Raw genomic sequence first — 25,663 nt, 5'->3', positions numbered from 1 at the left:
TTTCCTTCTAGAGCTCAATCCAGTCTGAGACCAAACATGAACGGGAACACACACATGTGCATTAGTGCAGGTATCTTGGATGAGCGTGTCCCTCTTTTTTTCTGTTTTAGTAGAGAATGCGGTTCAATGAAACCAGAGCGGGAGGAATAATTGGAACGGCAAAACAATGTGAGAAATTGATTTGTGGAGTTTGCTCTGCAAATCAATCAATATCGGTGGGAGTCTAATTGACAGAATAAGGCTCGCACTGAGAGACGGATTCTGTTATGAATACACGTCCATGCGGCAAACGACAGATTTGTTCGGATCAGGCCTTTTGATCTCTTGTTGGGAGAGCGTGACGATCATCAATAGTATTAAAACGTCTTGCGTTATTTGGAGGGGAATCCGCATACTGGTGGTCTGTCTTAATATAACATCGTATGGCTCATTAAACGACTGTTGTTTTGCAGATATGATATTGGGTTTGTAATACAGTAGGATAAAACACACTAAATTAGATCCCAGAGGCGTTTAGGCCCTTGTTATTCATCTGATGTTAAAGTGTTCTATTGGGCTCTGTTACAGCAGCTCTGTATTATTTTTCATGCTGTTTCAACTGTCCATTAAACTTTTGGAGATTCATCAATCTGTTATAAAACCAGCTCATTTGGGACTAGATACTGTAGTAGTATTAGTGTTTAAAGCAGAATATAATAGGTGGCAACAACATTCATTGTCCAAATTCTCCTCAGTGTCTTCAGAAAAATGAATGTGAGGCCAAAAGTAATTTTTATCACTTAAATAAGACTAAATTAGTCCTTGTAACTTTTTTGTAAGCGCACTTTAAACTTTGACATGTTTCGCCACATTTGCATTATTCTCCAAAACACCAGATGGCACTGTGGAGAAAATATTAGATGAACCAGTTTTTTTTTTGTTTTTTTTATTATTATACACCATCAATAAATTTTATTCAACTCAAATTTAAACTTAGTTTAATAACATTAATAAAATGTTTGCACAGTATAAAAATAAATTTGCTGTTCAAAAATATAAAATTGTTTAGACTAGTGTACAAAAGGTATCTTGACCGTTAAGGTGAAAGCATGTGACATTATTTAACATTATTTATTTGTAATATTACAGGCACCTTAACAGCTATGCAGATACAATCCTAAATTTATGTTTTGTGTTATTTTCTTTGATGTTTGTATTTATGTGCTGATTTACATCATTTTCTGCAGTTCAGTTCATGAAGAAGGAGGTCCAAATAAGCGTAAACTCTGAAACCAGTGTTTCTCAGCGCGGTCAGAACTGATTCAATGAGATGCAGCACTGGACAAAAGTGAAATGAACCGCACAAGAGAGATTGAAATTGATACCGCAGATTAACTCTCTCTCCCTCACACGCTCAGTTTCTCTCTCACTCGCAGTATCAATCTCGATGCAATTATGATATTGTGCTGCATCTCACTGAATCATGATGTGTAGTGCAATGCGTATTGTACTGTTACTGTTGTGTACTATGATACAGTATACCATGGTACTGAAGGATGGCTATATTAAAATGTTTGGTAACACTTTATTTTAGGGTTTCTTAACTAGTTGCTTATTAGCATGCATATTACTAGAATATTAGCCATATATTAGTAGTGATTAAGCACATATTAATGCCTTATTCTACATCCCTAATTCTACCCAATATCTAAACTTAACAACTGCCTTACTAACTATTAATTTTTTTTAATCTCGCTTGGCCACTCCAGATTTCTGCATGTATGGGCTTTGACTCTTTTGTGATGGGACAACAAATGGCAGACGGCTCAGTTGTTGGACCTCAGTCAATCTAAAAATAGTTACAGCCTTTGACTCTTTGCACTCTGCACTTGCCAGTGGCCATGTACAAATGGTACGTAACACACTCCTCCCTCGTTTTATCAGGGAGCTGACAGCTGCAAAGATCAAGCTGCTATGGTGCCAAATTAAATCCACATGAAAGTAATTACATTAATTAATTCCATGTCAAGTTGCCTCATGTTGATGTTGATTAAAGCGGATAAAATGTTGAACTGGTTGTCACTCTGGCTGTGTGCTGTCACATATTATTTTTCGCCTTTGGACAGAGTTTTGGAAACAGATGACAGAAAACACTGGACTACAAGTGTCAGGAAAAGAATCACAACTTAGTAGGAAATAACCACACAAACCCACTACTGACTCATCAGTGAAGCTTGTCCATTGGGTTTCATCTCAAAGGATTGCAGTAGCTTCATGGTGGCGGACAGCAGAAAGACAATAAAAAATCATAAAGAGGAATAATTTGGAGACATGACCCTGATACCACAGGTCTGCCTGGGTACAGGACCGTGGGGAGCTTTTCAAACGCTTTAGGAAGAGGGAGGGTTACGTGTCAAACATGTAGCTCTAAGCAACATAACTGCAGTGTAATGCAGTTTGACATCACACTATGTTGATATTAATCTGACAAAGCCTATTCATCAGTGTGAACTGCTGGCAGAGCAAAGACAAAGCATGGAACAGATTTACAGTCCCGTTGAACTCAAGCAATATCTCACATCTTGCCCTGACGACATATCCACGTGGCTATTAGTGTGCAGCACGTCATAAAGCATATTGCACTTTTGCAAAGACTGCACTAATGGCAGTAACTGAGTACAGATGCTAGACAGAATGACATCGATCTTGCATCGATAATGCTAGGCCTGTAAAAGACCTGTAAACAGTCTTCCTTTATTGGGTAAAGTATATAAACATAAAATACAAATGTGGTCGTCACTTCTGGAACTTTAGTGTGTATGTGGACATTGATTTTTGCACGTTATCAAAATTTTGCTCTGTGCACAAAACATGCACACACTCTCTATGGAAATGCCTATGTCTGAAACAATTAGAGTTGATGATTTCTGGTGACATAAGCGACAATGACTGTCAGAGATGCGACAAAGTCATTTCAATTTATGTAAATGACATATAGTGCAGACATTATCTGGATTTCCATCTGTGCCATTTTATTCAGATTTCGCGATATTGCGCAAAAATGCAAGATGCGTAGAATTTTCAAAGGTAACATTTTGCAATAAGGGTACATGAATACTCGTGTACTAATGCCTAAATCAATACTCAATTCATCACATACTAATGATTATTAAACTAATTAGGGCTTTTCACACTGCGCTTAACCCCAGGTTATCGTCCTTCTAAACACCGCTTTTAACCCCGGGTAAAGACACGTTTCACACCTGTAATTTGAAAGCGGTGTTAGCACCGCATTTTACCCGGGGTTATGAAACCCTGCTCCGGAGCAGGGTTAGCACCGCATTTGTGGTGTAAACCCCGCATTGCGGTGCTAAGTTTGTTCAGTGTGAAACGGAGCAGTGTTTGCTTGTTGCTGCTTGACGCTTGGCAACAGACAGCCAATCAGAAATTGAGCAGCGAGGCTCATGTCACGTCAGTAACAGGAAACACACGTCGTGTAAACTGCAGCCGGTGAGAAGATAATATTCACATACTTTGCTCCTTATTTTCTTGCCTTTGTGCGTCATGAGGCCGTTCACATGTCGCGCCTAAAAACGCGTTTAAAAAGCCACTTTCTCCTTCTTTCCAAAGCGTTGTAGCTTGCGCTCCCATGGCGTCTGCCGTTGCCAAGCAACCATGACCTGCGCTCTTCATGAAGACGCAGAAGTTTCAGCGAAGGATAAAAGGATTTCCAGCACTAAATAGCTTGCAGTAGCTCTGTTACTAAATTTATTTAAAAATGGCTATCCCTGCCTGTACAGCTGATCAGCTGTTCATCAATCTTCGCTGATCTAAAGACATAAGCGGCGACGTTTTTAATAACTGGCAAGACGTGATTTTGACATGACTTTTCTTGAGAAGGCCCAACATAACTAACTTATTATTAACTACCCACAAACTAACATCAACTAATGGCTTGTTAAAGTTGATTTTGACATGACTTTACTTGAGAGGGCCCAATTATAATGAATTCACTGTTAACTACTTAACTCAGCTCATGATTTATGTACACACATGTACTAACACAGTGAGCATTCAGCCCGGTTAAGAGATGTGGTGTGGATCTTCAAGAAGTCAGAGAGTGGAGGTACAGGAAGGTACAGGATCATCACGGCTGTGTCTGGATGGACAGTGAACTCTTTCCAGTTTGAGCATTTCTTTAGGAATTGTTCTACAAATGTTCTTTTTTTTATTAATCCATGTATAAGTCACAATAGGGTGAGTTTAAAGGGAAAGAGAAGAACATAAAAGAGACAAGATCAGTCATTAGTGTATTTAGTATTTTCGACACTTGATGAGGATGATCAACTAATCCTTTGCCACCCATATAATGTTTATGACAAAGCTGAAGATGTCAAATGCTCAAATTATGATAGTATTAAATTATTTAAATGAATTTCAAAGTCAGAGTATTTCTTATTCCTTCTTAAAGAGGCCGTTTGATTTAGTTTACCCATAAATGTTAATTAATGCATTAACTATCAAACATGTACTAACATGTAATTAAGGCTGCAGTTATTCATGCATGAATCCGTATGACTCCGGTCGTAGTTAAGGATAGCTCTTCGTTAGTTCATAATTAGTTAACTCCTTTAATAATCATTAGTATGTGATGAATTAAGTATTGAGTTAGGCATTAGTACATGAGTATGTACCTTCAATACAAGCAAAATCTCAAGTAAACATATTTTATCAGGTTTTTATAATGTACTGAATTTTTTTATTAGTCATAAGTGATTTGTTGTAGGATAAAAACAAATCAGGGTTGTTCAAAATTTTGTAATGATGCAGAAAAATGCAGAATGGAAACAAAAATATGTATATAAAGTAAAAAAGCAAACAAACAAAAAAACCTGATGATTCAGGAATTTGTTTTTTTATTTAATAAATTGAAGATCGTTTGCCTGAAGTTGAAATGACTTTGCCGCATCGCCAATGGTTGCTGTCACTTACATTATGTCACCAGAATTCAACGTAAAATGAATGATATCCATTTGTTTTGTCATTGCAAAAATCATTTATACTTATAGAGCTGCCGTTTCAGTCAGGTGTAGCAGCAATCGAGAAATGGGATGTGTTCTCCACTAGAGCACTAGGAAATGTTTGTAAATTTGTTTCAGCTGCCTTTTGAGCTACACCTAGATATAATAGATGTAATACACCACTGGGTTTTGGCTGTAACAGCCAATGTCTATGTGTGAAACAATGTTTATTAATGATACCACAACCTTGCAGGCTGCCATGAAAGCAGTTTACACAATTTTTGCCATTGTTTTCATTTACCAAGTATGTGATTGTGATTAGTCTGCAAGTTATGTCTGGGCAGCTCTGCCAAACACAAGCATCTGTTTGTTCTCTGTTTGTTTCAACTGATCTTATTGTGACTGGAACGGTTTTGTTGTGATCATGACACAGTCGGGAATGTGTTTCACCTCTGAGTTTCTTTTTTCTCAAGCTTTTTTTATGTGCATTCATTAAAACACCAAAATAGATACACAAATGAAGTGTATGCAATGTGTTGATTCGCTGCTTTGCTCATTGTTAGTACATACAGGGTGACTCTTTATTTTGACAACTGTGTGTGTTCTGTCTGAGTAGATTGCTGGAGTAATTGCTTCATTCTTCATCCAGCCACAGTTTTAAAAGAAAAGCACAGCCCTAATATGTTTGCAGTAGGTATGGCATACACCGGGGTTATTGTGTTTTATGCGGATTGGACACTAGTGTCATAACCATTACCATTTTCCTTCTTTTAAAAAAACAGTTTTCAAAGCATTTCTAATCATACAAAGAAGTTCCTCCACTGTATCTGACATTTCAGAGTAGATACAGAATTTCAGGTCATATTTAACAAGTAAATATCACCATTGATCTGCTCACATCAAACACCCTTTTCAATCTGAGAAATAACAATAATTTGATAGGGTTTTTTTATACTGCTTTTTGCTGTGCAGTGAATCCATTAATTCTCAGCATGGCACTCCACATTGTCCGAAATGTAAATATTCCAAAATTTTGACAGGTACTGTATATAATAAATAAGTTTAATATATATATATATATATATATATATATATATATATATATATATATTATTATTATTATTATTATTATTATTATTATTATATATTTTTTTTCTTTTTTCTAGTTTTCTAGGTTAAAATATAAAACCTATAACAAATTTGTAATACTACATAATTTATAAATAATTTACAACATATATAGAGAGAAGGAGTAAATTTTAGCACTAAAATACTCTTTGTATTTGTATATATATATTAATATTATTATTATTGTTATTTCTTTCTTTTTTTTTCTTTTTTTTATGGGGGTAAGCAGCCACGTAAATGCTCTTGTCTACTTAGGGCAGTGTAACATGGAATGGGCCAAAAAAAAGTCTCTGCCTCACAAAACCACCAATCATTCTGCATTCAAGCCAAACAGGCAGCTTTGGCAAGACCCTGCTCCAGCTGCTGCGTTGAGGGCTGGTCTGAATGCCAATTAGAGATGAAGGAGCGATGAAGAAGGCTCCAGAACCCGAGGCTTGATGAGGCCGGCGCGGCTCTATGGGCTGATTGTTTGGGGGGTGGTTGAGCTATGCTGTGTTTTTGTTTTGACGCCAAGCGGGAGAGAAGTGCTCTCATGGAGAGCCAAGAGGAGAACATGATTGGCTAATTAAAACAGATGAAGTCTGAGCATCTTGGCTGCTGATGGGCCTCTTCAATGCCGGGAAGTGACTGGTACAGTCAGGGGCCACATGGCCAGTTGCTCCGGTCTTACAGGGGCAGTGGTGTGTGTGTTTGTGTGACATGTACTGCCCACATAACAGTGAATCATGAAACACGCAGTCTGTGATGTGCAGAGCGCTGCTGAATCAGACATAGGCAAGTTAGTAGATAATTATTAAAATAATTAAGTTAGTAAATAATTAACATTATAATCTGGGCTTTGTACTTACATATTCATGAATCTAACACTTTAGTCCACCATGCACGCTTGGTTCACGATGTTCTGACATCTAATATCTGGTTATTTGCTTTATTTGGCTGCCCCCTGTGTCAATGCTTGAAAAGTGTATTTGTTACTGCACTAGAAGTAAACATCCGTAAGCTCGTCCCTGTGGCTCAAAGTGCAGGTATTATTGCAGCCAGTGAACTTGGAAATCATCTGAACCTTGAGTTAATCAAAATCTGATCCGCGAGATCTGCTGGACTGTGGCTTGCTGTAGTTTGCCCTCAGAATTTTATTTATTGACAGAGCTGCTGCATGGAGCCATGGCGCTGAACCTGTGGGCACCTTAGCTGAGAGATATTTATCTGAGTGATCCCTCCATGACAGAGGATTGACCGCTAGATGGAGGAAAGATTTGAGACTCCGAGGGTTGTAATTGCTGGTCAAGTAACAGTCAACACACAGCATTTATTTCTTTCTGTCTTTTGCTGTCATATACACACACATATAACCAAAAAAAAAAAAAAAGTTATTGCTCACTATGTTAGAGGTGGTGGGATACCCTTGGGACTTTCTTGCAACTGATTCTGTTAAAGGCAGTTGTTGTAAACTATGTCAGTGTGAAATGGATCTCTCTGCCACTTTTGCCTTCTCACAGTGGAAAGTGATTGTGCCACATGGCCAATTGTTGGGGACTGACTGTCCAACAGCAAAGAAAGAAGGAAAGGAAGACATATGTGACCCTGGACCACAAAGCCAGTCTTAAGTCGCTGGGGTATATTTGTAGCAATAGCCAAAAATATACTGTATGGGTCAAAATTATAGATTTTTCTTTTATGGCAAAAATCATTAGGATATTAAGTAAAGATCATATTTGATAAATATATCAAAATGTCGTTTTTGATTAGTAATATGCATTGCTAAGAATTCATTTGGACAACTTTAAAGGCGATTTTCTCAATATTTAGATTTTTTTTGCACCCTCAGATTCCAGATTTTGAAATAGTTGTATCTCGGTATCTCGGATATATCTGATCCTAACAAACCATACATCTGACTCAGTTTTCAATTTCATTAAACACTTTTTGCAAAACACAACACTCTATGTAACACATAAAAATCTAACAGGTATTAATATTATGGCAAAGGTGTTTGCAAATGTTTGCTTTGAGATGTGTTTGTGATATTTTGAATGCAGTTATTCATTTTGCAAGAGATGTGAGGCATTTTGCATGTGCAATTCTTGGATTTGTGTGTAAAGTTTTGAAAATGTGTGTAAGCAGTTGAAAAAAAAACTGTAATACACCTTGTAACATTATACTGTAGTTTATTTCAAATTTTATTTTATTTTATTTTAATGACACACTGTTATTTGTTTTTATTTGTTTATTTTTTGTTGGTATACATTGAAAAGTAGGTGTAGGGTTTTTTTCACTGAGAAAATGCTAGTGAATTTCAAGGAACACATTGAATTAAACATGAAATTTTGATATAAAAAACTGAAATAGAATTAGCCTTGTAAAATGTAAAAAGTAAACAAATGAGAAAGAAAGAAAGAAAGAAAAAGGGGAGGTTGCATGTATACTGCTGTCTACATGGAGAATTGCCTTTTAAGGAGAATAAAGTTAAGAGAGACAGAGGGGGCAGAGTACATTTTTAAAAGAAAAAGATAAATAAATAAAGAATTAAGATAACAAAAGGAATGCTCAAGCTGAAAAGAAAGAAAGTGGGATACAAAAATTGAGAAAGAAAGAATGTATGGGCGACATTCTTTAACGGGCGAGTGAGCAAACAAACTAAAGAAAGAACAATCAAAAGAAAGAAAGAAAGAGCTAAATACAAAGAGAGGAAATGCAAGGAAAAGTGCTGTAAAAGAAGGAAGGTTGGGAGCCTGAGGCGGAGCTGCACTGGCTTTGACTCATCCAGCAGAGATAAGGTGTAATTCTCTTTAGTAAGCCTGGTGTGCTTCTCTTCACCTCCGCTGTCCGTCATACTTACAGCCGTGCCCCTCTCCATCTCCACCCCTCACTACCCTGACAATCACAGCTCTGCCCTTCATAGCCACTGCGTTCTGCTGCGGAGATACACTTGATGATGTGCTTGTCTGCTGCCTAATTTAATGCACTCTCAAATCAACAGAGTTTGACTGATGGGACGGTCAAGACTCGCTGCATGTTGTCATGGTCAACAGTGAAGTGCTGTGCTCGGTCTGATAGCAGAAGCTCTCATTCCTTCAATCAGTGTTCACCATGCCGTCTCAACACAGGAAGGGTAACTTTAGCGGAGGACGGCAACACAACAGATCTTCTTTACCGAGGCTGGCATTTTATTAAACATTTAGCCGATAGAGTTAGATGAGGTTAAATGAGGGCCTGTTTGCCCCACCCTGAGAGCCCTATGGCCCACCTTACATCATAGAGCTGGGCCTGCTACAGTGGAAATTTTCCTTTTGTTTTTAGCCCATATCGTTAAGCACTACATCACACCAACCCAAGGTTTGAAAAGAACAGAAACAGTTGGATTAATGCAGTCGTTTGAGAAGATAGCTTTGTGGGTCATTTAGCTGTACCCATCCATTCACTCCCTTCTTTAAATTTATACTGTTGGTTTCTTTTGTTACTTTGAAACTAGAAAAAATGTGCGCCCTTCTTTCTCTCATGGTAACATAACCTGACCATCTATTAGTACTGTTGCCAATTATTGCCGCCTTTAATGTTACGTATTGAAAAAAATGTCATGTTGTTATTTTATGTTTTGATTTTACGGTATCTTATGTAATGTCACAGTATTACAATGATTTGTTCTGGCTTTTTAAACAGTTTTTTTCTGAATAATGAAAACACAGTTTTTATAAAAAAATAAAACTGCATATGTTCTTTAAATTTTTTACTGTTTTGTTGAATAATAAAGTTAGATTCTTCAAAATTTAATTGACCTAATATAGTTCTGTTATTTTCTTTATACTTTTTGGCTTTAAAAATATTTCAAAATAAATTATATTACTTTCCAGGAGTAAATTGTATATACATTACCATTCAAAAGTTTAGGGTATGAATGATTTTATTTTTTAAGTATAATTATATATTATAATTAAGTTAAGTTAATTATTTTTATTTTTATTTTTTTCATGCAAAAGTTTGGTGTCGATATGTTTGGTCTCTTATGCTCACCAAGGCTGCATTTATTTGATAAAAATACAGCAAAAAGAGTAGTAATAGTGTGAAAAATTACAATTTCAAATAACTGTATTATTTTTTAATATATTTTAAATGTAATTTATTCCTGTGGTGTAAAGCTGTATTTTCAGCATCATTACTCCAGTCTTCAGTGTCACATCATGAAACTTTTGATGATTTCAACATTAAAAACTGTTGGACTGCTTAATATTTTTGTGGAAACTGTGATATATTTTTGTAGGGATTTATTTGGAATGGAAATCTTGTAAAATTCTAAATGTTATTACTTCCTTGATGAACAAATGTATTAATATCAATCAATCAATCAATCTGTTTGACTCCAAAACAATGAACAGTACTGTATGAAATGGATTTATTTAAGATGCAGTGGGCATTTCTTTTTACGTGTATGCATCAAATTGGAATGTAAAGAAATGAGCAATAATCTATGCTAGCTGTTTTCCAGTACTCAGCTTTATCTGTAATAATGTCAAGCATGTGATCCTCTGGAGAGCTGAAACGTGATCCTAGTACGGCTTTTCCATACTGTGTAATTACTGGTGTCACCGTGAGCTCTTTGCCTCAGCAAACAAGCCTAGAAGAACGAGCGCAAACATTTAGGCAGCGTAATGCAGGTGTGACCAGCCGTTTCACCACACAGCTGTCTGTCTGCATGTATGCAGAGACGCTGTGTTCAAAATAAAGCCATCAGAATTCATTGCATGCACGAGTCCCCTAAGAAGAGATTTTCACTTAAACAAGACGTCTGCAAGAGCAGGAATGAGAAGGCGGCCGTCTCCAGACTACAGCTTTCTTCTTGTGAATAACTGTTTGCACAAATGGCTTTTATTTTAGAGTGGAGGCGTTGAATCTTTTAAGAATGGTGCAGGGAATTAGGGGAGGGCAACAGAGGTGTTTTTGACTACTGATGAGCTGGAATGATGCACAAGTGCCCTCCATCTCCCCAAAAATTATGCAGAAAGCCTTTCCATTCTGTCTTTGTCTGTCACTTTCTCTCTCCCCCTCGCTTCCTTCGATCCCGGCCTCGGCGGTCGTGTGGCAAATTGCTTGTGTTGTGTAATTTACTCGCGGGCCAAAGCTTCCCGTCAGGAATCCCTTCTGGGGGGTCAACTCTGTCCTCCTCATCTCTGCTCAGGGCGGCCTCTTGATATTGCCCATAAATCTGGGTATCGCTGATTATTTTGATACTATTGTCCGACAGAGTAATGGAATGTCGGCCCTCTTAAAGTAATCCTCCTATCTGCGTGACCTACTGGAGACCTGCGGTGAATTGGCCTGGCTGCTAAGCCGTGGACTATAGTCACAAGAAATAAGCTGCTGTCCTGCTTCCATTCTTCTTCTCCTTCTTTTTCACCCAGAAAGAGAGCGAGAGAATACAAGCGCTGTACTATAGCATTCAGACTGTACTCCTGTCACCTTGAAAACCAGCCCTCATTTTTCACCGCTGTGTTCCTTTTCAATTTAGGAGGCCAAAAAACACACAACTCCCCCAAGCCCTTCCCCCAATGTGCTTTTAATATTGTTCAGTCAGGGCTCATTAAAACGTAGAGTCATCATTGAACTGTGCCAGGACTTTTATTCGATGGCAGGATGGAGCGTTTATTATGTGTGAATGCTCAGTGTATTAGGAAGATCATGTTTATAGACAAAATGGCTGAGATTATGCTTTTATTTTTCCTGTAACTTCTCAGTCATTATGTAAAGAGATAGTTCACCCAGAAATGAAAATGGTGATCATTTACTCATCGTCATGATGTTCCAGAGCCATTATGACTTTTTGTACGCTGTGTATATTGAACTCTGTTCAAATATAATGTAAGAGAATGAAAACTGGGGCTGTCAAAGCTCCAAAATGACAAAATGGCATCATAAAAGTATCATAAAAAGTGGTCTATGGGCTTGTGCTTTATATATATTAAAGGTGTCATGTGATGAGTCATACAATATTTGAGGAACAGTGCAATTTAAGTGAATGATTATCAGTTGCTGAGTCAGTGAGTTGGATCAAGAACTGAATCAGTTTGATTTGTGAACAGATCATTTAAATGGGTTACAGGAATTGGACCAAAGATTCATTGAAAAGATGCAAATCAAAAGTAGATTGAACATGCAATATTAAAGATATTGTGGATACAAATTAAGAGCATGTTCCCTCAAATTGTTAATCATTCCCTTGTTTTGGTTAAATAGTGGCCATGATTTAAATAAATCAATGGAATACATTTGTAAAATGTGGCCATTATGTAACTTAAAATTGTCAGTAGATTATTTTTCCTTACAGTGTCAGTCATTAGAATGAACTCTTAATTCATGGTCGCAGTGTAATTTTTTTTTCATCCACTTCATATGTTTAGAGTGACATGATGGTGAGTAAATAATGGCATTTTCATTTTTGGGTGAACTATCCCTTTAAGTGCTATTTGGACAGGATTTGTGACATAAATTTAACTTGGAATACAATTACTAGATGAAGTGTGTATTATTTCATGTGCTGATTAGGACAGATTGGCTAAAATGTCTAAATTCATAATGAAGGTACACCAGAGTAACATCTACTGTAATTTAGGCTTTAAAGGGGGGTACAATGCTGTTTCATGCATTCATTCTCATGCTAAGCATGGACAAAGTTTCAAAAAACAATTTGGACTTATAACCAAATATCTTACTTCGTACAAGTTTCGGAGAGTTTTTTTCGATCGTGGCTCTTCATGACGTAAACGAGGGTGGAATTCCTTATATAGGCATTTCTCCCGGAAGAACGTGCCCGTGCATGCATCAGAGCGAGAGCAAAATCGCGCTCATCAACGCGCTTCATTCGGCTGCACTGCACGGGCTTCCTGAAGAAGTTACGTAAACGGTGGATGCAGTTTGTTTTTTCGGGGCAGCAACGGAGTTTCTCAAGTGTCTTTGTTGACGAACGTTTTATAAACAAGGCCCAGTTCGACGCTGGATTTGCACATGGTTTGATACTGAAAGATGGAGCGGTCCCAGCTATAAAAGATCCTGGTCATGATTCAGAACTGCAGACGCTAAGTGAAACGGCGTCAAATGTCTCTGTGCTCATCACTCTTTAACTCCGCCCATGGCGCGCCTCCAGGAGCTCAGCTTTTTCCAGACAGAATCGTAAAGCTGTATCTTTCTTTTATAAATATGATAAAACTAGGGGTGTCCCCGACTAAGGATTTTCATAGTCGAATCGGAATTTTCGAATCTTGCCAATAGTCGACTGATAGTCGAATCATATGTTTTGAAAAGTCAAGTCAGACATTGGACAGTCATAATTACTGACGTTAACACACAGGGAAAATGTGTAACGGACGCCTCGCAGATACAAACGAGGTAAATAATGTTTTATGTTTTGATTAAAAGATAGTTAACATTAAACGTCAGCGAAACCCTAAGAATTCACAACATTTTTTACAATATTGCTCTCATTATAACGTTATGTAACGTAATATGACAGTTTTGAGATGCGCTCACTGAAGATGATCAGTAGAATGAAGCATCTGTTAGTAGGTGGTTTTTAATCAATAGGATTTAACTCATCATTTATCTCATATATTATACGCTTCGTTATTTATATAACATAACGTTAATATTACGTGCCAAGGCGTTCCTGTAGCTCAAATAGTAGAGCATGGCACTAGCAACGCCAAGATCATGGGTTCGATTCCCAGGAAAGCAAGAGCTGATAAAATGTAAAAACTGTAACTTGAATGCAATGTAAGTCGCTTTGGATAAAAGCGTCTGCTAAATGCATAAATGTAAATGTAAATATTACGGCTTATAGACTACCTGCACAGAATGCCCCGAATGCACATGAACGTGTCTGCGTGGCTATGAATGAACTCCTTTTGTGGACGCGTTCTTCACACAACAACGTGCAGAAACACGACAACTAAACTCACAGCATTTTATTATTATAGTGTGTTATCATTATAATGTTATGTATATGACAGTCCCAGTCATAGTTATTAATATGCTGCATTGTTGGGTCCCACTTTATATTAGGTGGCCTTAACTACTATGTACTTACATTTGAATTAATCATTTGGTACAATGCACTTATTGTGTACACACATGTTTTTACATTGTACTTATATTTTTTAAAATACCTATATGTAATTACATCTGTAATTAATTTCTGTAATTACATTTATAATTACACTGTTGACCAATCCCTTACACCTTAACCCACCCTTAAACCGACCCATACCACCAAACCTGTCCCTAACCTTACCCATATCCCACCTCAATAGCAGCAGAAGTGTTTTGCAATACAGTATGAACACAATAAGTACATTGCACTTATTTTTTGATGTAAGTAAATAGTAGTTAAGGCCACCTAATATAAAGTGTGACCCATTGTTGTGTTGTCCTGCTCATGCTGCGCGCTGAAGACATAGCCTAATTATCGTCGTAGTACAATGAAGTGCTTTACTGCAGCGCAACTCAACCAAATGCATACGAGATAGATAATATATACACGATATATAAACCAACTGAAATGTTTTGAAATCACTCGAACCCTACCTGATCGAAAAAAATCCAGTCTTTCATTCTGCCTGTGTCAATTTGAGTCTCGTTAAAAATTTAAAACCCTGCCGCCAAGATGCTCCTCTGTCGGTAACGGATTATGGAAAGTGAAACTTAAATCTATAGGGGTGGTTGGATTGATAAAATATTTATTTAAAGCTTATTTGTTTTCAGATTCAGATTTACAGCATTATCTTAATAGGCTGTATATTAACTTATTGATAGAAAACCGGTAGTTCTATGTGAAATCAGACATTGAGCACCCCCATATAGCTAAAATGGCATGATCATAACACCCTGCGAATATTCGACTCTGAGATCGGTAGTCGAATCAGGCTCGTCCTATCGAAGCATCGAATCGTCGACTATTCGGGGTCACCCCTAGATAAAACTAAAGACTTTTTGGAGATATGAAGGATGCAATACTATATAGGTACTCAAGATTAACATGAGATTGGGTGAAACTGTGTGTGTTATGTCCCCTTTAAGGTATTTTAAGGTCAACATAAATGAAGGGAAGCAAAAAAATAATAATAATATACCACAGTCACATGCTTTTTTTGATCCAAATGGGATTTAATTTCTCAGAGGACCTCCAAGGTACTGAAAAACAGTAGTTAATTTGCTCTGTAATTTTCACCCGAGGTTGTATGAGAAAAACACAAACACGTTTGATTAGGGCAGGATTAAAATCACAAAATACGTCTATGAAACACAGATTTTCCTAAAATCCTCAGGGAAAACTGGTCCCGTCTGAATAGGCTTTAGACAGCAAGCTGGTTGACGTCAAATGAAGCATAACCCCAATGGATCAGCCAGGTTCGAGTGTCAGTAAATAGACTCAAATGACGTCTGAAAGCGAGCAGGTCATTGTGCTGGCAGTATGGGTGATGCTGTGGCAAAACTGTGGCCGAGAGGCAGTTCATCAGACAGTGTGGCTGCTTTTAATTAAAGAGCAGGTCACTGTAAATCGTGATGAAAACGACTGTGCAGCAGCACCTCATGACGCACATTAGAGCCCTGTTTCCTTTATTCCTCTGTTTATCTTGCCCCCGTCTTAATGTCTCAGTCACGCAGAAATCCCATGCTTCTCAGTCCACCCTCTGCTCTACCACCATTGAACTATAAATAATCAACGCCTCACGCTTAAAGCAAATCCATCCTCCTCAGAAGTTACGGAGGAGTTTGGTTTTCTGGAGAGCTAATTACAGCTTCAGCCTCCGTGATTAAACTCTGATTGGCAGCCAGGGAATCTGTTGTCGTTTTCTCATGTTGGCTGAATGCTGGATCTTGGATCCACATGGGACTTCAGCATAAGAACAACTGCCGCCCACACAGAAAACCCAGACTTGACTTGACAAATGGGGTCCAGTTTGACAAACAAAAGATAATATAATTGCTCCCTTAATGGGCTGAACAATATTCATCACATAAACCTATGAGTGTTTCCTTCCTCTCTTTAATTGCTGGCCATTCAAACGACAAGATAAAAGAATAGCTGACTCATAATGAACAATCTGTTGTCATTTACTCACACTCATGTTGTCCCTGTATGACTTTATTACTTCTGTGGAATACAAAATGATTATAATAATTTTGAAGAATGTGCTGGACTTACTTATTCCATGCAGTGTAAGTGAATGGGAACTTAGGCTTTTAAGCTTCAAAAAGAACACAAATGTACCATAAAAGCATCACCAAAGACCATTCATTAAATTCTAAGTATTATGAATGTGTACAATAGATTTTATGTGAAAAACTTATAAAATTATAGATTATGCATCATTCTAATTTCTAATTTATATAATTTATCAACATAAAATAATTATGTATTCTAAATATAACCTTATATTTATTTTTTATTTATGAGAGAGAGAGAAACAGTCCACTTTGCAAGAGTTTCTGCTAAATTATTATGATAAAAAACACAGATTTAAAATATATGGATCCAAATCACATGAAACACCACCCTTGCCTTCTCAGTCAATTACTGTCAGTCTGAGGCCAAATTGCATTTAATGAGGTTTCTGCACAAAGATATGAATCCTTCCCTCAACTCAGTGCCTCCCTGTTTTTCCAGGGTCACAGGCTCAACAATTTAAGATCTCCACAGTGAAACTGAGAGGGGTTTAATATAGTTTTTAATGTAAATTTAACGTAACCCCTTCTTTATGTCAAGGGAAAAAATGGTCCACTTTTCACCCAAAGCTATATATATGGATAATATATATATTATATATATATATATATATATATATATATATATATATATATATATATATATATAGCTTTGTGTAATATAATATATGGATTCAGAAGAAAATAATGAATAGCATGTTTTTCAAAAATGTCTTCTTTTGTGTTCAGGTATAGAAAAAAATGGCATGGCATGAGAGTATATTTAAATTTTTAGGTATACTGTTCCTTTAAGAAAGTTTGAGCAGTATGTTCTCATGGGCATCTTTGTCCATCGCTCTACCAAGACCATGCCAATGAACAGAATTTCATTTTTGTCAGGTGCTTCACTATTCTGCAGCATTGATGTGAACAATTAATCAACCCTCAGGGTACGACTCCCACATCAGTACTCTGTACCCACATCGTAATTCACTTAAGCGTCTTTTGGCCCTGGTAATAAATGATGCTTGTAGAAATATATAGAGTGAAGTATCCAAGGTCAATACTCTGCAGCAAGCCGCAGCTCTACCAGTGTGGAATTTTGAGTGGGCAGCGGCAGACGCGTTGCTGAGTGTCAGCCGCTTTCAAGCTAGCTATTTGGTTAGCGCTTAGTGTGCACAACCCCTCCCCTCTGCACAGGAGTCATTAATTATACCTCCTCAACCGAATTAGACATGGAGCGTTTTATCTTAATAGCTCTCTGCAAGCAAGCCTCCAGGATGGGCATTATACTGTTTTCATCTGGCGAAGGCGTTCTCATTCAATTCAGTTCCTCTCTGTCGCTTTTGAGGGCAGAGCATCTACGAAGGCTTGTCGCAAGCCTTTCCTCATCCTCCCGGGGCCTGAAGGTGAAGCCAGAGACCTCCGATATTGTGCGACACTCATGTAATCACTCCTGAAGGGGGGAGACGTTGATTGGAATAGAAGTAGGTTGAGATCTACAAGCACAAAATCTATTTGCACCGTGACCATGGAAATGCACAGCGCGCAAACAATTAAAATGCTAATTTCCTATCCCTGTGGTAGAGTGCTAATGACTTTTCTAGTCATCCAGCACCTAATAAATAGTTCCCAGTGAAGGTTATAGGATGCAGTGTGGAAACCAGTTGAGGACAGATCTTTTTCCCATGTTCAGATCGTTCCATATGTGTTGCATGCACTGTGGGTCAGTAGTGCCGGTCAATACATACACTGCAAAGTCACTGGCAATAACATGTTTTATTTTATTTTATTTTATTTTTTGCTTTTTGTGAAATAGGGTCAAATTAGTAAAAAATAAACTATATTAAAAACAATTATTGTACACATTCATAGTATATAGAAGATAATTATTTTATGGTAATTATGGTAACACTATACAATAAGGTGTCATTTGTTAACATTAGTTATTATTGTACTAACTAACATGAACAAATAATGAACAATACATTTATTACAGTATTTATTCATCTTTGTTAACGTTAGTTAATAACAATACAATCATTCATTGTTAGTTCATGTTAGCTCACAGCGCATTAACTAATGTTAACAAACACAACTTGTGATTTTAATAATGCATTAGTAAATGCTGAAATTAGCGTTAACTAAGATTAATAAATGCTGTAGAAGTATTGTTCATGCTTAGTTCATGTTAACTAATGTTGTTAACTAATGAACCTTATTATTTATTCAAAGAAATACCTGCTCAGAGAGCATGTGATTTCATCTCCATGAGAGAAGAGAAGACAGGGTTACATAAAAAAATAAATAAAAAAATAATTTTATATATATATATATATATATATATATATTACAATAAGATAAATACATTTATTAAATATTTAAATATTTTTATACATTTAATTGTCTTTTAAAAAAAAGAATGAGAAATTTATGAAGCTCTGTCTCCTCACAAACTTCATATTTCTTGTGTGTGTTCCTGCAGATGTTCATAGTGGGTGGAACTATAAACATTGTCAGGGACCATCTTATCAGCAAGACCAGCACATTATCATAAATAACCATGTCTGTTTGAGTGAACAGAAAATTGATTGTTTTTACAAACATTTGGTGATATGGCAGTTGTTCATTAGCTGTCAGATGCTCCGATATTTGACAGCAGCAAGAACAAGAAACCGTGTGCCGTACCCTGCCTAACAGTAAGGGAAACAAAGTTCAATATATCAAACTACTGCTTAGCGAAAGAACGGCACTGCATTCTCAGAAGATGCACTTTAGCATCTTTGCCGACTTCAATATTGACATTGCCTATAGCGCTTATTTAGTATCTTGCTCACGTTTCATCTAGATTATCTGTCAGCAGCAGTGAGTTTACTGTCAGTACAGCACTGTTAGTCTCACTCAACTTCTTAATACATTTTTCCATTTTCCTGAAACTGTTTCTCAGTTTCCAGTTTTTTGATCTTCAGTTAATTGAATCACTTAATAAATAAATACTTGTTGTAATAAACTGTCTTCACAATATCTGAAACCATTTGGGCCCTTCAGATCAAATGGTCAGAGGCCCCTATTCACTATAACCCCATTTCACTTTCATGATAAACACAACTGAAGTCGAATGAAATAAGAAAACAAACTTACTTCTTCTCTATTAAGAGCAGTAATACAATGAGGACGAAATTAAGCATCTTAATTTGGATTCTCTGCTCCATTGCTTCACAAAGCTCCCTTTTAATTATATTTATCTAACGAGGTCATTGAAATGCATAGGCACAGCCGGCTTGCTTTGCATAGTGGCGGGATGGGGCTGTTTTCATCACAGGCGCTACATTTCCTGTGTTGTTTGATTAGATTTTGAGTGGCTCAAACACTGTCATTACTTAGTGTCTGGAGCACAAGTGCCTTTCTTCATCAATTTAGTTTATCCAATTTCTTTGTCTTTTTCTCTCTCAGCTTTACAAGTCTCTTGCTGTTTAAGTGTCTTCTTGGTTTATGGATAGTTGTTAGAATATTCACTCTCTTTCACTTTGTTCATAAAAGCAAAGAACTTTTCACAAAACAGAGAGTATTTCACAGTTGGATTTTAATGCCTCATGCATTGATTATTTATGTTTTGATTTTTAAAACCCTTTGCATTTGTTACTTTTTTCATGAGCAAAGACATTGAAAATGGTTTTCACAAAGTATGGTATGTACATAATTCACCGCTGCATCCAAACTAAAAAGTAGATTGAAGATTGAGATTTCATATTGTGCATCTGGTAGAGAGTTTGTGAATGGTTTTGAGAAGTGAAGCGACACAACTGTCAGAAAGGGTCAGAAAGCTTTTGGATTGTATCAAAAATATCTTAATTTGTGTTCCGAAGATGAACGAAGGTTTTACGTGTTTGGAACGAGTAATTAATGACAGAATTTTCATTTTTTGGGTAAACTATCCCTTTAATAATCCCATTTTGTTTAAGTTGTTGTTGGGTAAAAGCAGTATCACACTCCCAATCGTGTTCTTGGTCTGAATATTTTGGCACAAAATAACAGCACTCTTGTTCATGTCACACTGTTTATATTCAGTCTGAAAGACATCAGTCATTCCATGTCTGTGTATATTTACAATGTGTGCATTTGCAGTGAATGTATACTGTGAAGTTTCAAGGACAACAAAGTTTCAAAAACAAATGCTCAAACATTTCCAAATAACGGATGAAAAACAGAGAGAGAGAGAGAGCTGAGCCAGAGGCCAAAAGTGAGCAGAATGAAAGCAAGAGAGAGATGTGTGCAGGCTACACATGAGACAAAGAAGAGAAAGTTAGATAAGAGAGAAAAAAGGGACCAGAGCTAGGTTTAGCAATTTCTGAGTCCTGTTCCATTAAGAATTAATGGCTCGGTGCAGTTTCAACTCTAGGCAGTTCTTAGCATTTGCGCTCTGTGAGCTCACTGACGTCAGCCCACCCTTCCAAAACACACTGAATTATTCAACCGCTTGTGGCCTATCGCTCCATCATCAGCACGTACGGCAACATATGTGTCCTGCTAGACATGCATAAGCATTGCTGTCGACACGCAAAGTGGGAATTGTGCCCAAATATAACGCGGCTTTACTCCAGCGTTACTAAAATGTTTGCACGCCATCTCTGTAAACGACCGACAGTACAAGAGGAATCATGTCCTTTTATTTTCAATAAAGGAAGTACTCTGAAAACATCAAATTCATAAATCATTCTTTTAGCACGGTAAGCCTGGAGTCGACAGAAACTGCAAGTAGTTACTTTTGTCTTCAGCTGAGACAGATAAGCTTGGTGAGCCATTTTTACCCACAGTGCTTGACAAAAGAAATTTGCCATCAAACCAAATGAGACAGATTAATGAAATGAATTTTTCACACAGTAGAACAAGAAGCGTTGGAGAAAGTTGGAGGGGAGAAACTCAAAAAGAAAGGCGCTTTGACTCTAATAAGGTTGCGGATGAATCGGCGGCTGTGCTGCTGATAAAGGAAACTCTGGCGGTGTCGGAGACGTCCTCAGTCTCCGGTTCATCAGGGGTAGGAAGAACGCGATTACGGCTTCCTCCTAAAGCATGCTGATAGGATTAACAGCATTAACCCAAATTTCCTGTGACACTGGTTAGCACTACTGCAGCTAGTGAGATACCCCGGTCCCCTGGATCACTGCTCATCGCTCTCCAGTGCACTGACCTAGCACACTTAGGAAAGTTTGGTCATGACTGTCATGGCGGAACATCTTTTTCTTAGGGTTTTTTTCTCTTGTTCGTCAGAATGGCACTGTTCCGGATATATCATCTGGGAATTGCTGGCCTATTGTTTAATGAAGTATTCAAACATCATATTAATTTGACTTGATTAATTTCAAACTATGTACACAAGTATGTGTGGCAGTATTTGATCATTGTATTTTCATTTTGTTTTATATTTTATTTATTTATTTATTTTTAGTTACATTTCAATAAAAGGCATACCGTTTTACCGCCATCTTTATTTTATTTCATTTCATCTTTTTATTCTCACTGTCTTTATTTTTTATTTTTTGGTGCATAATCAGACACAAGGACTGTATGTGGCACTATTTGATCAAAATACTTTATTTTTGTTTTATTATTTGTTTATTTATTTAACTTCATCTTTTTCCTCACTTTTATCATTTTTGTGTATTAATGCATGGTGAGACACAGGGGCACTGTTTTATTTATTTATTTATTTATCTGTGTTTTTTTTTTACTTTAAATTTTAAATTGTAATATTTATTTTATTTTATTATCTTTTTTCCTGTCACTGTCTTTATTAATTTATATTTATTTATTTTAAACTTATTATTTTTATGCAACATACTGTAGAAATTTACTTGAATGTTTTATTTGATCTTTTTCGTGTCACATTTATTTTTTTGTATTTTTTGCATATTCAGACACAGGGATTGTGTTATGTGGGACTATTTGATGAATGTGTTTGCCTGGCTTCTGTTGATCTGATATGATTTGCTCTCAAGCATTGCTTTATCCTCACACCTTGCCCTCTGGGACTGAGAGAGAGAGATGGAGCAAAAGATACAAAGCAGAGTTGGATCCTCAGCAAATACAGACTTAGTGATCACAGTCTAGCCATAGAAGACAGACACAGACACACATGGCATCCAAAGGAAAAACAAATCTGTGCTTGCTGTGAAACTGGTGAGGTCGAGGCCGAGGCACACCTCTTATAAATTTGTGAAATAATTTGAAGAACTTATTTTTCTGTGTGTTTTTTTTCTTTTTTTTTTCTGTTATTGTGTGCATTGATATGTTGGCAATATTGTAATTAAAAGAATAATGCCAGTAAGCAATTGAGCAAGAATGTGACACTCCTCTTTTCAATTCATTTCCAGATGGGCAAATGGGAGAACCAGAGTTTGACTTTGAAATATCCTGTGTGGCCTCGCTTCAACTCTTTTGGTGATGCAGAGACAGACGACAATCACCTGACCATTGTAACTCTAGAGGAGAAGCCTTTTGTCATTGTGGAGAACGTGGAGCGCCTCACAGGCACCTGCATGAGAAACTCTGTGCCCTGCCGCAAACACATCAAAGAGTAAGGCTTGTTTTTCTCAATCTCTCCTCCTATGCTCACCTTCTCTATCACTCACTCATCTACTGAAAGAATCACTCTCAAACTGATAGATGTTTGACATTCTGACCCTTGAGAGGTGTGCAGAGTGATGTAAGAGCACTCATAAAGAGAGTTTGATATATGTTGAAGGTTGTTGATTGCATGACATACATCAATCAATACTGTAGTGTTACTGTCCACTTGTGTTTTTCTTTTTTTTCTGTTATTGTGTGCATTGATATGTTGGCAATATTGTAATTAAAAGAATAATGCCAGTAAGCAATTGAGCAAGAATGTGACACTCCTCTTTTCAATTCATTTCCAGATGGGCAAATGGGAGAACCAGAGTTTGACTTTGAAATATCCTGTGTGGCCTCGCTTCAACTCTTTTGGTGATGCAGAGACAGACGACAATCACCTGACCATTGTAACTCTAGAGGAGAAGCCTTTTGTCATTGTGGAGAACGTGGAGCGCCTCACAGGCACCTGCATGAGAAACTCTGTGCCCTGCCGCAAACACATCAAAGAGTAAGGCTTGTTTTTCTCAATCTCTCCTCCTATGCTCACCTTCTCTATCACTCACTCATCTACTGAAAGAATCACTCTCAAACTGATAGATGTTTGACATTCTGACCCTTGAGAGGTGTGCAGAGTGATGTAAGAGCACTCATAAAGAGAGTTTGATATATGTTGAAGGTTGTTGATTGCATGACATACATCAATCAATACTGTAGTGTTACTGTCCACTTGTGTTTTTTCTTTTTTAGTTTTATGTGCTTATTGTTCAATGGAAACCCAAATGTTTTTTTTGTTTGTTTGTTTTAAATACATTTTCTAAAATGAAAAATGCAATTACAGTAAAAACAGTAGTATTGTGAAATATTGTTAATTTATTCTTGTGATGGCAAAGCTGAATTATCAGCAGTCAGTCTTCAATATCACACGATCCTTCAGAAATAATTCTAATATGCTGATTTGATATCAGTGTTATCGAATACATGTCTTTACTGCCACTTTTGATCAAATTAATTCTGAATAAAACTATTATTATTATTATTATTATCTTTCTTTAAATAGTACTGACTCCAAACTTTTAAACAGTAGTGTACATGTTTGAATTCACATAAACAATTATTAAAAAAGTCACATAAAGTTGATATGATCTGTGAGCCATGATCAACACAGAAAGTGAAAACTGCCCATGTAAAGAAACACACAGGGGCTTTTATTGGATTTTTTACACTGCTAAATAGGGCGAAGAATATACGATCTCATAGGATCACTATATCCTGCTCTGTATGCATGAAGATTAGTCTCATCAAAGAACTGAGCACACACACACAAACACACAAGAGAATACATTGATGCCACACATGTCCACTTGCAAACAGGCCAGAGCTCTCTGTTGTGTTCCTCCAACAGCACAATTCCCACTCAAGCATCCATTGTGCCCGTTTGGAGGAAGAGGAGGAGGCAGGAATTACTGAGGCATGCAAAGACACTGGCAGGATATATAGTCCAGTCCTCCCTGAGATAGACCTGCCTCTCTTTCTCTGTGTCTCTCCCTCAGCCTCACTTTATTGGTTCCTCATCTGCTTGGTTTTAACAGCAAAATTACTCAGTCAACTTAACTACACAGCCATAATCACAATAAACAGAACTAGACATTGCCTCAGTGCATCAGAAACACCAACGGGAACTTCTGCCCTAATTCAACATAGTGTAAACATGATCAGAGAGTTGTTATTATCTCCTTGTGGTTTGATAAACAACCGTCAAATTTACATTCCTAAAAGCTTTAGTTTGCTTATAGAGCATGGAAAATGTTTATGGTAAAAGCAATAGAAGATTTCTTACTTATTTGAAAGCTCATCTGTCACTGATATATACAGTATTTTTTTTGCTGAAGAGCATTGCTGAAGGTTAGTTCATTCTACAATTCAAATATTTGGAAGCCGTTTTAATTTTATTCAGCAAGGATACACTAAATTGATGAAAAGTGGCAATAAAAACTTTTGAATTGTTACAAAAGATTCTATTTTATATAAATACAGAGTTCTGTAGATGGCGTAGTCTGATAGGTCTAACTCAGTCTGATCTAATGGCATCATTATCACATGGCACAGCTGATTGGTTCTCTCCTGTATTCACATTCAAATGACTAGTGCTTGCTGTAGCAGTTCACAGCGTGTTTCAGAAACCCTCCACCTTCCCCAGCTCCACCTGTATAGATCTGCTACGAGTTGATTCATGTATGCTATATGGGGGGTTATTTCATGTATGTTATACGTGCAGCAGCAGTATTTCTTACATGCTCACAGCAGCATGTTGTGGATGTATTGGCAGTAGCAAGTCTCAGTACTTGTTCTGCCACAGCAGCAGCAGCGTAGCAGATCTATTCCGCCAAGACCAAATACATTAACATTGTCATGTACATTACTATGCCAATCCCTCCGAGAGTTGTCATGACAGAAATGTTGTTCTTTTGAACTTTCTATTCATCAAAGAATTCTGAAATAAAATGTGTCACCGTTTCCACAAAAATAATCAATTTATTTTTTATTTTTAATCAAATAAATTTTAAACACTTTTAAAAAAATTGTAAACACTTTAAAATAAGGAACACTTGTTCACTATTAACTACAACTTTTCCCTCAATAAATTCATTATTTGCTGCTTATTAATAGTTAGTGCGGTAGTTGTTAAGTTTAGTTATTGGGTAGGATTAGGGATGTAGAATAAGGTCATGTAG

The 25,663-nt window shown here is 37.0% G+C and overlaps 1 protein-coding gene across 1 annotated transcript in view; it reads left to right on the top strand.

Moving 5' to 3' along the window:
• The window catches only part of grin2aa (glutamate receptor, ionotropic, N-methyl D-aspartate 2A, a), a 128,497-nt gene that overhangs the window by 83,296 nt on the left and 19,538 nt on the right, over positions 1 to 25,663 (top strand). The window contains 1 exon segment of the mRNA XM_058771626.1: positions 22,691 to 22,893. Coding sequence (XP_058627609.1) covers positions 22,691 to 22,893 — 203 coding nt within the window.

The sequence above is a fragment of the Onychostoma macrolepis genome, chromosome 03 (genome assembly GCF_012432095.1).
Source record: "Onychostoma macrolepis isolate SWU-2019 chromosome 03, ASM1243209v1, whole genome shotgun sequence".
NCBI classification, from domain to species: domain Eukaryota; kingdom Metazoa; phylum Chordata; class Actinopteri; order Cypriniformes; family Cyprinidae; genus Onychostoma; species Onychostoma macrolepis.
Note: the sequence above shows the minus strand (reverse complement) of the source record. Positions and strands in the feature narration are given on the sequence as shown.